The sequence below is a fragment of the Lactuca saligna genome, chromosome 6 (assembly GCF_052625555.1).
Source record: "Lactuca saligna cultivar CGN05327 chromosome 6, ASM5262555v1, whole genome shotgun sequence".
Taxonomy (NCBI): Eukaryota; Viridiplantae; Streptophyta; class Magnoliopsida; order Asterales; family Asteraceae; genus Lactuca; species Lactuca saligna.
Window position 1 is genome coordinate 66023682 of NC_136422.1, and position 17013 is coordinate 66040694.

A 17013-nucleotide genomic window follows, 5' to 3' on the forward strand; every position below is an offset into this window, starting at 1 on the left:
TAAATTAAGGTTTTTTTGTCACTTGTCAAATTTTCAAGAGTTTTGCCACATGTAATTTTATGGTCTTTTTAATAAATTAATTCCACATGTCATTTTATAGTTGCATTGTATTAAATGAGATTAATTAATTAATTAATTATGTATTTATTCTATTAATTTTGAAAATAAAAATTATAAATGCTATATATATGTTTCTTTCCTACGATATCATAAATACGCATCCAATTTTGATTGTTACACCCCAAATTCTAAGCTAATTGTATATACTTTCTAAAATAATATCATCTTTCTTATATGGTATTACAATTTACCATATAATTACCAAACTTTCATCCATCTCATGGCACATATTGATTGGCTACTTTAAAGATAAACTTTAACTTAAATCATAGAAATCAATTTATATGGAAAATTGGATCAAAAATCATTTGAAGTTTAACTACAACCTCTTAAATATTTTTTATAGAAAGAAAATACATTACAATCCAAAACAAATAGAAAGTGACTCTCTATATTTGATAAATTCAATATAATTCATTCTAATCGATTTTGATTTAATACCATTTTTAGTTTTTTTTAGCAATTAAACTTTTATTTTAATCAACCCGTATACTACATGGGTCTCACAGCCATATGTAAAATAAGTTATACAATTAATACACGAATACACTCTAACACTTATGCTCCCATACAATGATCATGGTACAATCCCCCTCTATACATGTTGATCATGGTCTTATCTTTTAAAGAAAAAATTAAGTTCACGTATCTAAAATGTCAAATGATCAAAAAAGCATACTATTAATAAATTCCTTTAAGAAGCCGAGTGGACCCGGAAAAAACATTCCACAAGCAATTTCATAGACGAGATGGAGCCAAAGACTGCAAGAAGGCAACCTATTGCGATTAGGAACACATTAAGAGCCAAAATGGGCTTCGTTATCTTGTTCCAAAAGATCTTGATATAGAATACCGATGGGAAAACGAGTGCAATTGCAGTGCTAACCATGGAACCTGTAAGGCCTAGGACGTACTGGAAGTATGGCACTGATAGGGCTAAGACAAGTATGATTAGCAACAAAGTTGAGCCAATGGTTCCCCTTACGATCATCTTGGTTCGAGACGTCATAGAGTAGAGGAAGCGGTGTTCAATTTCTATTGCAATGGGTGTAAATTCGAGTGCGTATTTTGTCATTGGTGTCAAAACCGTAGCCCATAGTGCGATCTTAGTGAACACAAGGCCTCGTGGCATGCTGAGGGTAATTTGGGGATTTACTTCTGGGCCAAATAGTTTGGCACCCATGAACGCTAATGACGCATATAGCAAGGTCACAAACGTGAAGCTTACAATGGATACCTGGAAAAACGCAAAATTAAAAACAGGATATTAAAGCTATAAAAAATATTATTTTTTGTTTCCTGTTTCAATCAAGCCTACTAACGCCATCCGGGGGATTCTATGAAGAGTTTAATGGGATAAAAAGTAGGGATGTGAGTAAAAATGCAATGTAGCTTGAGTTTATTGAATGGGGAGTTCAATCCCCATTGGACCGTGTAATGCCTCTTTTTTTTTTTTTTTTTTCAATTTAATATAACAATTTAGTGAAAATAACACTTTTTTTTTTCAACAAACATATTATATATTATTATTTTTTTATTTATCTTTATTTTATTTTATATTCAATAATTTAGTTTATTAAGTTACTTTATATTTTTTATTCTAAAAAATAAAAAAATATATAAATCATAAAAATATTTTAAAAAGATAACATCTTATTTAATGTATTATTCGTAACTTTTAATTTTTAAATTGTAAACTATAATTAATATTTTAAAATTGTAATTTTGAATTTCTAATTAATGTAATATTTTAGTTTTAATCCATTGAACTTTTAATAGTTTAATGAAGTGTAGAGTTTAATGAATTAAATGGTATGGTTAGTGGAATACTGATGTGGCTTTTTGTTATTATTATGTACTTTATTAAAACATTAGTACTGTAATATAATAACTTTTATTTAATATTTTCTGTTATAAAAGCTTACTGCAATGAAAGCGACTAGTTGTAATTGTATATTAAATATGTAAATATCATATTCAAGATTACTTATTTTCGAAAATTTTATAGAGTTTTTATAAGCGAAAATGACTTGAAAGCCCAACAAAGTTTTCAAACCATTCAAAAAACTCAATCATGTTTTGTCTGTTAAAAAAAGCCCAACGAACTTAACATTTTGTCTAAAAAGTCCAACAAAGTTCCAAACCGTTCAAAAAATCCAAATTTTGTTTTGTTTAAGTTCATTAAGTTTTTTTTGAACAGACAAAATATGATTGGAGTTTTTTAAACGTTTTGAAAACTTCATTGGTCTAACAAGTCATTTTATCGATACCGTAATAAGTCATGTCATCTGTTTCTATTATTTGACTTTCAGGAAAGTGTAACTTAGTTAGGTTTTTAAACAAAATGTTAAGTTTGTTGGGTTTTTTTGAATAAACAAAACATAATTGGAGTTTTTTGAACGGTTTGAAAACTTCGTTAGGCTCGTAAGCCATTTTCCCTTTTTATAATGTTATAAATTTACTATATTGGTTTGGGTGTTATACATACGAAAAAACGATATTTTGGAGTACTATTGGAGTTGTTTTACGCCAATTTAGGTTCCTCGTCTTTTTTTTTTTTTTTTTTTTAGGTACAAACCCGAAACTTTAGCTCCCCTTTAATATACTAATTAAAAGACCAATTTGACCTTCTGGATGGGATTTGATTATACCAACCTTGGTGAACTTGGAGGGGTCTTTCATGGCCCTGTGTATATCAGGGAAGACAATATGGCCAGCCAAACTGAACATGTAAAGGCCGGAGATGTGAGGTATGTTCTTTAGCCGGAGAGCAGGGATGGTATGGTTGGTGGCTACACCTCCAAACACTGCGGTGCATGCTACTGTCACAAAAATCATTAGCGACATGATGATGCCACTAATAGAGAGAAACGAAATGGAAGAAAGATCTCTCAGCCAGAGGCTAGGCAACGCCACCAACACCGCAAATACAGTAAGAACCTGAGATGTCGACACGTGTTGAGCCCATGAGAACCGGATATTTGTTCCAAGGAAGACCATTTTCAAGTTATCATGCAATGATATCGTGTAGGAAACAAGTGCCATGAAGATCTCCAAGTAGATGAACACAGCTGTAATTGCTCTTCCATGGCTCCCGAACGCATGGTGGCCTATATCGGAGTAGTTTCTTGCTTTCCTGTTGTTTTCAAGGCACTTTCCGAGTAGGTGGGAGGAGTATGCGCATGCAATTCCGAGGGCTACAAGTAGAAATGATGAAATCCATCCTGCATTTTCTAGTCCATATGATGTCGATAGTTGGCCAAGACCTGTATTAAACATATCAGAATTTAGTTAAATTACTCCATCGTCCTTGTGGTTATGGTTATCTTTTTGTTTTTGTTTATCTTTCTCTATGTTTTGAGTTAATGTAATGGGGAGTCTCCGATCTCTTATTATATTAGTTTTTTCTATTAATAAAATTTAACTAAGATGGTGTTCTCCTTTACCAAAAATAAAGAAATTGAAAAGAAAAACCCACACCTATGAGCATTCCGATCATATTAGCGACGGAATGAAGAAAAGAACTTTTGGCATCACTTGGATGCGGATCTGTTTCATTTATCTCGTTTCTAACTTGGAATTGCACCTCATGATCATTACTGCCTATGCATGGCCTCATACCATCCTCTAAACAAGCTTCACACCCATCGACCCATTTCACAGCCAAGTTCACTTCATGAGTGGACTCACAATTGGTAGAAATATCGGAGCTCTTTGAGTTGAAAAATATTTTCCATAGATTCATTTTTGTTTTGTGGGTGTTGGTCCGATTTTCTAAAACTGACGTACATAACACTAAATTCTAATGTTTTTGGGGTTTCCTAGTGTACTTGAGACGATAATGATTGGGAAGTTATTTATAGGTGGTGCAAAGTGTGAAACACACAATACTGACGTGTGATAACACGTTAAAACTATGAGATTTTTATGTTTTTTTTGTAGAATATTATCATGTACATTTAATTAATTAGATTTGGAGATTAAAAAAAGTAAACAGTTTTCTGGATCGACTAGTAAAAGAAGGAAGAAATGGTTATTTGATTTATTGTTATGTATTTTTATTAGTAGGTGTGAAACTACGTATTACATGAGTTTATTTAAGAAAATTAAACATGAAATTTTAACAATTTGAAAAATTTGAATTTATAAGAAAAATAATAAAAAATTTGAATTATTAAAATTAATGAGGCTTTAATGTATTGAAACATTAAATATATAAACCCTTTCTAATAAATAACTTATATATATATATATATATATATATATATATATATATATATATATATATATATATATATATATATATATATATATATATATATATATATATACTAGCCGTCTACCCGCGTAAAGCCGCGGGCGGCGAATAATTTGATCTCTTTAGAGTTAAAACCATTTTTCGTTCACTTCGACAAATGAATATTAAATGACATCTATTTTTCAAGAGCATTACCATATCATATTAAATGAGTGTTTGTCTAAGCTTTTTTAAAACAACTTATTAGGTTCCACATCATTATAAGTTAAAAAAATGTTTGGATTAAAATAACTTATTCCGGTGGAGAACCTCTAATACGTCATTTTTTCATAAGTTACCCTACACTTACTTATTAACTTATAAGCTAATAAACTAATAAGCAATAAGCTTTTTTGCCAAACACCCCCTTAAATGGTTATTACTTCCATTTATACATGCCCAAACCACTTGTACTGTTTATCGTCCTTTTTTTTTTTTTTTTTTTTTTCGTTTTCCTTAATTCTTTTATTAATTTAATGTCCTACTAAGTAAAATGCTAAAATATATAAATAATAGTTTATAAAAATAAACCTTTAGAATATCAGGTGTTGTGATTCAAAAGTCGATAAATGTGCCTTTGAGAAGGCCAAAATACTCAGGTGTCAACTTGTTCATTGTGATTTTAAACCAAGTTTGGTTACAAATTAAAACATTTTCAATGATGGTATGTAATTCAAGGATTCATATTGATTTAGGTTATTGAAACCTTAAAATATTGAACAAAATCTATATAGAACCTTATAATAAGGACAATAATCACTCTAATCAGGAAGTTCGTGTGATGAAAGTTGATATTATAACGACCAATGATGAAAAAGGTTTCATTTTTAGACTAAACAAGATGAAAAATGTACAAACTACCTTAATCATGTCAAATCTTGTGTTTAACCGTTCTTTATTGCAAAAGTAAGATATCAAAATATACAAACTAATGATAATACAATGCTCTAACTGACCCTCTTGGTTGAGTTCTTTGAACCTGCAAAGCCAACACATTAAAGAAACATAATAAAACATTTTTAGGAACAAACCTGATATAATAAAGCCTTCACTCAATATATTTATAAGATAAAAATACAAAAAGTTAACAATGATGAAATCAATTACAAGTAAGGATTAAAATAAAAACCTGTTAAGAAAGAGCCATCTGCAGGGGGATATTTGAATCAACATGTATTTTCTGATGGTTTCAAATTTTGAATTATCCGAAATTCAGGGAAGGAGATAGAATTTGTTGAGAAATATAACGATTCAAAACACAGGTTAAAATTTAATATTATTTTATTGATGACTACTTGTACTATTAGCTTAATGATTTGAACGTCTTAAAAAAATAACATTATTATATTCAATCTATTTTTAGAAATAGTGAGATTTCTTTTATAAAATAGTATATATATATATATATATATATATATATATATATATATATATATATATATTACCATACATATTAAATGTGAAATTTTAATTTAATAAAATGAAAAATTTAATAAAATGATAAGTGGAAAATAGAAATTTCAAAAATTCTAAAAAATGACATGTGGCCAAATGAAGGAGAAGAGAACATGTAGTAAAAAGTTTTTATTTATTAGGGAGGATTGGATTGTGAATAAAAACATAAATTCAATATCGAATGTGACTTTGTAGATCTAAAAAACTTTTTTTTTCAATATAAATTTGTGCTTCTCTAGCACAACATGTTAGCGGTTTTTTAGTTTTTAGGTCATCCACAATGCATTGAATTTTATGGAGTTCAATGGATTATCACATCATATTTTTACAATTCATACAAATCTATCATTTTTCCTTACAATGCATTGAACTTTATAAAATTTAATTGAATATTGTAAAAGGTAATTTATAGTATATATTTAATAATTTTTTTTTCTATTGAAGAGTTTAATGAAAATTGAACTCCAAATCTATTAAATGTCAAGGTGACATCTCACAATGATAGAGTTTCATCAATTAAATGACAATTAGATTCGTCAAATCATTCAACTTTCCCATTAAACATACCATTGTGAATCCTTTTATATAAATTTAGCTTGTTAAAAAAGGTTTAATAAAAAGTCAAATATTAATTAAGATAAAAAGGAGGAAAAGTAAAAGCTTCAAAGATAGCCTCGATAACGTGTTAAAATATAATCTAATCGAAATGGATAGGACTGTCAAATCGGATAGTCGTGTGGTGTTTTTGTCTGACACGACGAAGTTTTGTGTAACATGAACACGACACGACACGAAGCTGTGTTATTTTTTTTTCACTAACACAAAAACGAACTAGTTAAACACAACATGACAAGATAAAGATAACATTACATAACTGTTAGTTTATTTAATTCATACTTGATCATATATAATACGATAAATACACAAAACGCGACAAATACATGCTCAATCGTGTCAATTTCATGCCGATTTGTGTATAGGAATACAACACGACATGACATCGTATTTTTTAAACTTGATACGGACATGTCACGAACACAAATTCGAATTTTGATTCCGTCTTGATTTCGTTTAATCATTTAGTGTCATAAATTGACACCACTAGAAATGAACAATAACTATTAGATATGGATCCAGAAAAATAATAATAATAAATGAAATATACACGAACAGGTCGGGTCCTTGATATTTATTAGCTACGAATAAAAAGAAAATCTGACAAGTTATATAAATTATTTTTTAGAAAAATAAAAAAATAGTCACTTGTGCGAAATGTCTTATTAAATTTTGAGATGATATAGGTATCTGATGTTGCTCTTTTTACTTTAGGTTGAAGGTTCAAGTATCATAAGAAAAATAATTGAATTTAGGAGTAATATAGAAATAGAATATGTTTGTCGTTCAAAAAAAAAAAATTAAAAGGATTACTTCATATGATAAATATTAATGTAGAAAATCATATGAAAAATATTAATGTAGCAATCAAAGTCGTTATGAAAAAAATATCAAAAAGATACTTTGCAAATGCCTGCAAAAATCAAGATTTAATTTATGAAAGTTTAAAAACGAACATTGAAAAACAAATTTGTATTAGAAATCTTTAAAATAATTTCCATACCAAAAGAAAATTTCATATTATATATATATATATATATATATATATATATATATATATATATATATATATATATATATATATATATATGCCGGTGATTTTAGTGTTATCAATATGTTTTAGTGTAATTGTTATTAATTTTGAGATAAACTGAGTTCTATTTCACTCATCGAGATTGGAGGTGCGGGGTGCACACTTAGAGTGATTAATATGAGCTCGGGATAGGGGGTCCGAGGCAGCACCCTTGGCGGGGTCTAAGGGCAGCGCCCCTAGCGGGTCCAAGGGGCAGAGCCCCTGGCAGTGGTCAGCGGACGCGTCAAAGGGTAGGGTCCCGAAACTCACTTGGTGACAACATGATGATACCATGCATTTTTCTCGCCAAAAACTCACTTGATGATAAAGTTGTTGGTTATGTCCCATAACTACCTGTTTTTGCACCAAATTTACAGGTAACCACTACTAAATACTTTTCCCTCTTGTATAAGAACATTATTCATGTTCCTTGAACGGGTAAAAATGATACACTTGAAATGTATCCATTAAGATTTGATCTATCTCTCAAGAACATATCAAGTAAAGGTATTCTGTGTTTTTCCATTCGAATTAGGCCTGTAATTGTAATTGGTTTTATTCTTGGATTATCCTACTTTTAAATTCGTGTACCCCAGATAAAAGGGATGAACTACAAATTTTGAAAAGTGTTCAAAACATGATCCTTGAATCTATCCAAGTAATATATATTATTATTCTTATTTTGTATTTTCTAGCAAGATATATATATATATATATATATATATATATATATATATATATATATATATATATATATATATATATATATATATATATATATATATATATATATATATATATATATATATATAGTGTCAATGGAGATAAGCTTGAGAATCACAACATAAAGAAAAAGGCCGTCAGTCGTCGTCGGGGATGCGTTCCCTGAACGAAGCTCTGACGGTCAAGTTAGTGACTGGTTGAGTAATTATGGGTTTAGCTGAAGAGTGAGTGAGGGGTGATCCCCTCTCCTAAAAGAGAGGGGTTCTATTTATACATGTCATTGTAGGGACAAGATCCTTACAATACCTTTTGGTCCCTGGGCCAACATAAAGTGGAGGCATCCTATGTTGGATTAGTGTCTAAGGCTGTAACTATTTTTGGTAAGTACTTGACCCGGTTGTACATGGTCCTTTTGGGTTGCCTTCACCATAGCAACTTGATAGGGTGATTTAGAGAGAAGAGATATTATTATTAATGTATTATAAGAATAATATGTTAAAAGAATAAGAATATTATTTGATTAATATAAGTCATAAATTAATTAGGAATTAATTTGGTGACTTAAAGAGATTAATTGAATAAAGGGGCATAAACTATCAAATGTGTGAAAGTTGTATTTTGAGCTAATAACCCTTATGGATATGGGTTGGATGATTTTAGGGATGTGGATCACCTAGAAATCGTCCAAGGCCTTATCTAGAAGAGGATTTAGATTGCTTTGAAGCTAAGTTATCCAATTAGGGTTTTAGGGTGAAACCCTAGGAGCTCACAGTATAAATATACCCATAGGGTTGAGGAAATCAGCCAACCTTGTGATTGGAGTAACCCTAGAGCCGATTTCCCTCTTCCTCATCTCTCTCAAATCATCTTCTTGCTAGTTGGTGTTTGTAAGCCATTAGAGGAGTGGCATTTGTGACTCTAAGTTCCAAGAAGAAGAAGGTTTCAAGCAAGTAACTCAAGGTATTATTCTAGATCTATTTTCATATGATTTTGATTGTTAGTTTACATTAGATCTAGCCATGAAAGTCTTGGATATGTTGCATGTCTAGTTAGTGAAACCTATATCCAAGCTATAGGGTTGTATGTGCACATAGGGAAAGTTCTTATGTCCAAAACCCATCAGCCATGATTGGTTTCAATTGAATTTGATGCTTAACTATTTTGCTTGCTGAAAATCGTTTTTTCTTGCCCTATATCGACCCAACTCGGCGACTAAGTGTTTGGACTCGGCGAGTTGGCCCTACTCGGCGAGTCCAAAGCTTGACTCGGTGAGTCCGAGCGTCAGATAGAGGATAATTCGGGAGTTTGTCACACCCCAAAACCGATAACGGCGGAATACGTTTCGGGGTGGATGACGTAGTGTACAGTATCATCACGATTGTATAATAGTAAAAGCAAGAAACATACAACCATTTCATTTACATAGTAAGTGTATTTACAAGTGTGTTTTGTAATGTTTGACCAACACCAAAAGTAAACAAAAATAAGAGATGGGTCTTGCATCCTCCATCATCTCCAAAATGCTGCGGCTGTACCTGTCTATCTTTGACCTGAAGATACAAGTTATTTTGAAAAGAGTATCAGCATAAAGCTGGTGAGTTCATAAGAGTTTAGTGTGAGTACTTGTATAAAAAGCATTAGAGTCATTAGTATGAAAACTGATGTTTGTAATCATAAATAGTGGTAAAACCTAGAAAATTCTGTATTTCCCAGAACTGTATAGTAAATGAAAATCTTTAAGAAATGTTGTTTCTATCTTTGAGTGCCATTTATCATAGAAGTGTAATAGTGACTCACCATTAAGTAATGCAATATAGTGAGTTATTCTTGGAGTGCATAATAGTGGTGCAGCATCTTTTAGTATTAGATACTTATTTACTTCGGGATATTACTTCATCTTTCTTTTAGTATTTTAGTGCGGTTATAGTGTCTTTCTTGTACGTTACCAATAGTGTGAGTAATAGCGGACCCTCATGACCTTCCCAGTCATGCATAGTGTGGTAGAGTAAAGGCATCCCTGGGCCTGAGCGGCTCGGACTGAAGTTATCAGTCGGGATGTAATAGCGTCTGCTCCGTATAGATTTATACATATAGTGTCGTCTTCCTATCGGAAAACTTCGGGCGTAGTGTGTAGCGTATAGAGTATCTCGTAGTGGATTAGTGAATTATCTCATGATTAGTACATTCTCTTGTATTATAGTGTAGTAGTCTTTTGTATAACTTGTATTGTATTCTCTTATTAGTGTATTGCTTCATAATAGAGAGAATTATTGTAGCGTAGAGTAGTAGTTGAAATAAGGGATAGAATCCTTAACTATACCTATTATAGTTAAATTAGAGTGTGTAGTTCTAATCAGGTTAGTGATTTAGGCATCTAATGAAATAGGAAGTACTCGTAATCTGTACTAATATACGAGATATATAACTAAGAAATCAATGATAGTCGGACGGATAACCACTACCCTAAGCCCACAATCAAACACGAAACAGGAAATAAGGCGAGCTATCGGTCCTAAGTCCTTCAAGTCTTACTTATATAAATATATTAGTATGGTTACATTCTTATGAGGAGTTTTATTAAATAAAAGTGTTGTACAAAAGAAACATTTAGAACTTGTTTGTTTATCCAAAATAGTTTTGAAAACAATTGATTTATTTATAAAGCATAGTGATAAATCACATGTGATTTGAACTACAGGTTGTGAATCACATGTGATTAATTCTGTAATCTGAAAAATAGTCTTGTATAACTTTTCATAAACATGTATATTCAACTTGTATCTCCCCCCTTAAAACATATAAAACATTTGAAAGGTTCATTTAAGGGGTATGAACTCACCTGAAATCGCGGAAATCGGGTGAATCGGGTAAAAGTGTCGATTGAGCGTTTGGTACCCAATAACCACTTGAGCACCTCCTAGGACCCTAATGTCATATGAAATATGTATTTTACAAGAAGTTAATCATCTTATGCTTTTCATTGTAGTATTTGGACATTCTAGCATCGTTTTCGGGGTTTTAAGGCCTAAAAAGGGTTCCCGGGAGTGGTACAAGGTCATGAATGATTTACGAGAGGGTCCACGAGCTCACTCCCTTGGAGTTTATGGCCCAAAGGTCATCCTTTGGGAGTTTATGGCCGTAAGCCCCCTAGGCTTGGCCGTAAACTCTTGTGACACTCCAAAATGTATGATTAGGGCCTTATTCCACTTCCTTAATTTAATGGTATGTGTATTGGACTATTAGAAAGGGATTAAACATCATAATTTGTGACATTTTTGGGGAGTTTACGGCCAAGACTTGTTCTTGGGCCGTAAACTCAAGTAAACCCTTCAAGATGTATGTTTTAATGGTACAAAAAAGTCTCATACACCTTAGATAAATCCTAGAAGGCCCTATAGTGAGTTTGGGACAATTTGGCATACATTTTTGGGGAGTTTATGGCCCAAGAACATCCTTGGCCGTAAACTCTTCATTTTGTGCTCAAATGTGAAGTTTAATGGTACAACACACTTCCAAAGGCCTTAGCTAAAATCCTTACATGCATTTGAGGGGTTTTGGGACTTGTTTGACACAAAAATATGGGTGTTTACGGCCCAAGCTTAGCCTTGGCCATAAACTCCTCTTTTTGCCATCAAATGATGTTGTTTGATGCATTTAAGCCTTCCTTGTTGTCAAGTCTAAATTGCCAAACACCCTAGATGAGTTTTTGGGACATTAAACAAGTGTTTTTGGGGGTGTTTGAGGTGTTTACGGCCTAAGCACATGCTTGGGCCGTAAACTCCTTTTTACATGTCAAATCCTTGTGTTTTAGTGTCCAAAGTCCCCTAGGTTTATGCCTTAACTAGTCCATAAGCTTAAAGGAAGGAAAAACAAAGTTTTTGGCATGATTTTGGGGGTTTACGGCCTATGAAGCTTCTTAGGCCGTAAACTCCTTTTTGGTCCTTGATTCTTATGATTTTGGACTCTAAAAGCAGTAAAGTATGTTTAGATTAAGTTAGGGGATGAATCCTTACGTTTGGAAGTCGGAAATTCGCGGATTTGGAGTCGATTTCGGGTCTAGAGAGAGAAAGTAGTGAGAGAGAGGTGAAAGTGTGATAAAAGAGTTCAATTGTAGTGTTCAAGCGTTTTTATATGTCTCGGGTATTGTACCCGATACACGGCTACCCGATGCTAAAGTTTAACGGGGTTAAAACTTTTTACCCGGGTGAAGTGGTTGAAAAGTAATATAACTTTATTTAGTTAAACGGGGTTAACATTTGCAAGTTATAATTACTCATGATAATACCGGAACATATAATTAACTAAATATTTATTTATTGACGACCCGAACAATACCGAGAAATAACATATAATGACGCATTCCGTTAGGGAAAATAGGGTTTGTAACGGGAATAGATTTGGGGTTGTCACAGAGTTTGATGCTGTTTTGTCTTGGATTAATACCTAAATCGTTTTATTATGTAAAAATCCGAATTTTAACTTAATTTAATGATTATCCTTGACATAAATATTGATAATTTCAAATCTTTTAAATATTGATTATTTATATGATAAATATTGGACTATTTAAGATTATTTGGTAATTATCTAATGACTAAAATTTAATTAGGTCAAATATAGATAATTATGAAATTAATTGTTTAATTTGAATTATTTATTATTTGATCCCTATTGTTTTGAAAAGTTCAATTTTATCCCGAAGTTTTGAAATTTGAATTTTGTGATTAATAGTTTAATTTAGAAGAATTTAAATTTCAACCCCTAGAGTTTTACAAGTTTAAAATTCAACCCTACACTATTATATTATTAAAAGCTTAATATATATATATATATATATATATATATATATATATATATATATATATATATATATATAAGTAAAATTAAAATGCTAGTCTTACCGTTAGTAGGTCTTATTCACGAAGCCGGTCTATAAGGTGGGTATAAGGTTGCTGCCTATAAAATGACGCTTAATGGGTGTACACTCACACCCACCGCTTGCTTGACCGGTGGAGGGTCGTTAGCCGAACGGGTAGGATAAGGAAACTCTCTCTCCTCATTAATAAGTATAATGAATCCATAAAGTAACTAAACTATTTTTTATAAAATTCTCAATCTTAGTTACTTTAGAAAAAGTGAATTGATGCAATTACATGAAATTGCACTTTGCACCCTTGCTAAGAAGTTAGTGGAGCGTGTGTGGTTTACCGGCACACTAATTGGTTCTAAGCAAAGGTGGCAAAGGGTGATTCATTGTTTATCATAGTTCGATGGAGAGTGGGTGGTTTACCGACACATCGAATAGATGATTGTAACAATGAAGGTACCATGTAGATTTGCATGATAATTCACACCCGCTTTGTGATCCTCTGTATCCCAGTCACAAACTAGAGGGGCATATCGAGATTTAAACATGCCATTGAAAGGTTCAATGAATCTTAAAGAAAATCTAGGAATTCTCAATAAAACTTAAGGTTATGTTTTCAAGGTGAAGAATTAGTGAATCGTCATTCACTTACCTCCAAATTGTTTGCATGTTGGATTACGACATCCCTTTTCTAATATGTAAATAATGTTGTTGGGTCCTAGCCTTAAATTTTCATTTTGGGTGTTTAATTAGGGATCCAAATTCTAATCAAACTTTGTCCTTTCTATTTGTAGATGTCGAACGCAAACAACGCTGCTGCTAACTCATTCACGTTAATGAGTCTTTGCCAAAAGGTGACCTTTGATGGTACGAACTTTAGCGAATGGATAAGATACATTCGCACCATTGCACGCTATGAGGACAAAGAATATGCCCTCGATGAAAAGCTCGAGAAGGTCAACTCGGAAATCGCTACTCCCGAAGAGATGGCTATCTTTGAGACACACGAACGTGATGCAACGAAAGTCCACTGCATCATGATAGCCACTATGAACCAAGAATTCCAAAAGTCCTATGAGGACATGTGTCCCTATGAAATGCATCAAGACTTGATGGAGAGGAACCACCAAAGAACAAGGCAAGAGCGCTACGATATCATAACTAATATGATCACCGCTAAGATGGGAAATGGAAAATCGTTGACTGTGCACTTACAAAAGATGCAACGCTATGTTGATCGTCTTCGCAAGTTAAATGTTAATTTTGGGGAGGATTTGGCCATCGATATTGTTCTTCATTCCTTGCCTTCATGGTGCAACCAATTTAGGTTGACCTACCACATGAACAAGGAAGAGGTCACCCTAAGCAAACTCCAAGGACTGCTGAGAGCAACCTAAAGGACAAATCTGTTGCACCAACTCCCGCACCAACCACTGCTCCTGTTTTGGCTATAGGGCAGGGAAGGGGCAAGAAGAGGAAGGCTCCATCAAAGAGCCACCGCAAGGGAAAGTCCTAAGATGGTTCCTACTCTAGTGTGACCATTGTTGATCCTGCTAAGCCCAACCCTAACCCAAAGGAGGTAGAGTACCATCATTGCCACAAGATAGGGCATTGGAAGAGAAGCTGACCGGAATATCTGCAAGCCATCAAGGATGGAAAGATCAAGCCATCTTTTGCAGGTATATACACAATTAAATCTAGTAATTCATCTTACACTATTTCTTGGGTTCTTGATACAGGATGTGGTTACCACATTTGTTCTGATTTGCAGGGACTAAGAAGAAATAGTGATGTGGAGCAAGGAAGAATAAATCTAATCATGGGAAACAGAAGATCGTCGCCTGTCACCAAGATTGGAATGTATTCTTTAGTGCTTAGTAATGGATTAGGTCTAGATTTAAATAATTGTTGCTACTCGCCAGAAATGGCAAGAAATATCATTTCATTTCATGGTTTGTTTAGACAAGGATTTAGATATTCGTTTAATAATATGAATGGTTCTATTTATGCTTATCTAAATGGTGTTTTATACTTTGAAGCAATGCCTTGTAATGGAATTTATGAAACTGTTATGGTTGTAGATAACCTAGGAAATGATGTGTTGTGCAAAGATTCTTCCAATAGTATGGATAAAGCATCTTTGTGGCATTGTCGTCTTGGACATGTCAACAAGAAACATATAGCCCAACTCCAAAAGGATGGAGTGTTGGAGTCATTCGACCTTAGGGAAGATGACACGTGTGAATCTTGTTTACTTGGAAAGATTACCAAGTCACCCTTCACTGGCACTTGTGAGAGGGGTGAGGGTTTATTGGATCTCATACATACTGATGTATGTGGGCCCTTTAGATCCACCACAAAGGATGGAAACCGATTCTACGTGACTTTCACCGATGATTATAGTAGATATGGCTATATTTACTTTATCAAGCACAAGTATGAAATGTTTGAAAAGTTCAAAGAGTTCAAGAATGAAGTGTAGAATCAGTTGGGTAGGAAAATCAAGATGCTTCGATCCGATCAAGGAGGAGAGTACCTAAGTCTTGAATTCCACGACTATCTCAAGGAATGTGGAATAGTTTCACAATTGACACCACCTAGGACACCGTAGTTAAATGGTGTGGCAGAAAGGCGCAATTCAACCTTGTTGGACATGGTTCGTTCTATGATGAGTCGTGCTTCACTACCTATCTCATTTTGGGGGTATGCCTTAGAGACTGTCGCCCATATCCTTAACCGAGTCCCTACAAAGAAGGTTGCCAAAACACCTCACGAGATGTGGAAAGGGAAAGCTCCCTCATTGGCACATATCAAGGTTTGGGGTTGTGAAGTTTTCGTAAGACGAGAAACTCTTGACAAGCTCGAACCTCATAGTGAGCGATGTATTTTCATCGGTTACCCGCAGAAATCCTTTGGATATCTCTTCTCTAGACCGAGTAACAATGTTGTCTTCGTTGCGAGGAGAGGGGTTTTCCAAGAGAGAGAACTCATAAGCCAAGGAGACAGTGGGAGGCAGATCGATCTTGAAGAGATTCAAGAGTTGAGTGATGAAGGAACCTCTATCGCTGTCGCTCAACCCGAGGAGGAAACTCTGGTTGAACCTATTAACCAATCCTTACCTTTTAGACATTTCGAAAGAGTTAGAGTTCAACCCTTGTTGTATGGTTTTCATATCATTAACGAAGGGGACACGTGTATTAGTGATAGTACACTAATAAATCTAGATGAACCTAATTTCTATAAGGAAGCCATAGCAGGCTCGGAGTCTGCAAAATGGAAAGAGGCGATGGACAACAAGATTCAGTCCATGTATGACAACCAAGTTTGGAATTTGGTTGACAATGTACCTGGACGTAAGACCGTTGGGTGCAAATGGATCTTCAAGAAGAAGACCAACATGGATGGGAATGTGCACACGTACAAGGCGCGATTGGTGGCGAAGGGCTTTACTCAAACTCCCGGAGTTGACTATGATGAGACCTTCTCACCAGTTGCGAAGATAAAATATATTAGGGTGATGCTAGCTATTGCCGCATTTCATGATTATGAGATATGGCAAATGGATGTCAAGACCGCTTTCCTTAATGGGAAGTTGGCTGAGGATGTTTATATGGCTCAGCCAGAGGGTTTTGTCGATCCGAAGCATCCAAAGAGAGTGTGTAAGCTTGAGAAGTCCATTTATGGACTTAAGCAAGCATCTTGCAGATGGAATCTTTGCTTTGATGAGAAATTCAAAGAGTTTGGATTTGTATGAAGCAAAGATGAATCATGTGTATATGTCAAAGCCAGTGGGAGCATAGTTAGCTTTCTCGTTTTGTATGTCGATGACATACTGCTCATAGGAAACAACATTCCGACTCTGCA

At 33.6% G+C, this 17013-nt stretch overlaps 1 protein-coding gene across 1 annotated transcript; it reads right to left on the reverse strand.

Annotated features, from left to right (window-relative positions):
• Positions 1-667: 667 nt before the first annotated feature.
• Positions 668-3936, reverse strand: LOC144999875 (amino acid transporter AVT1H-like). The gene is made up of 3 exons (XM_078959033.1): positions 3601-3936; positions 2776-3386; positions 668-1357 (listed from the first exon to the last, which is right to left on the reverse strand). Exons 1-3 carry the CDS (start codon positions 3863-3865, stop codon positions 815-817), a joined length of 1419 nt encoding a protein of 472 aa, XP_078815159.1. The 5' UTR covers positions 3866-3936; the 3' UTR covers positions 668-814.
• Positions 3937-17013: the final 13077 nt, after the last annotated feature.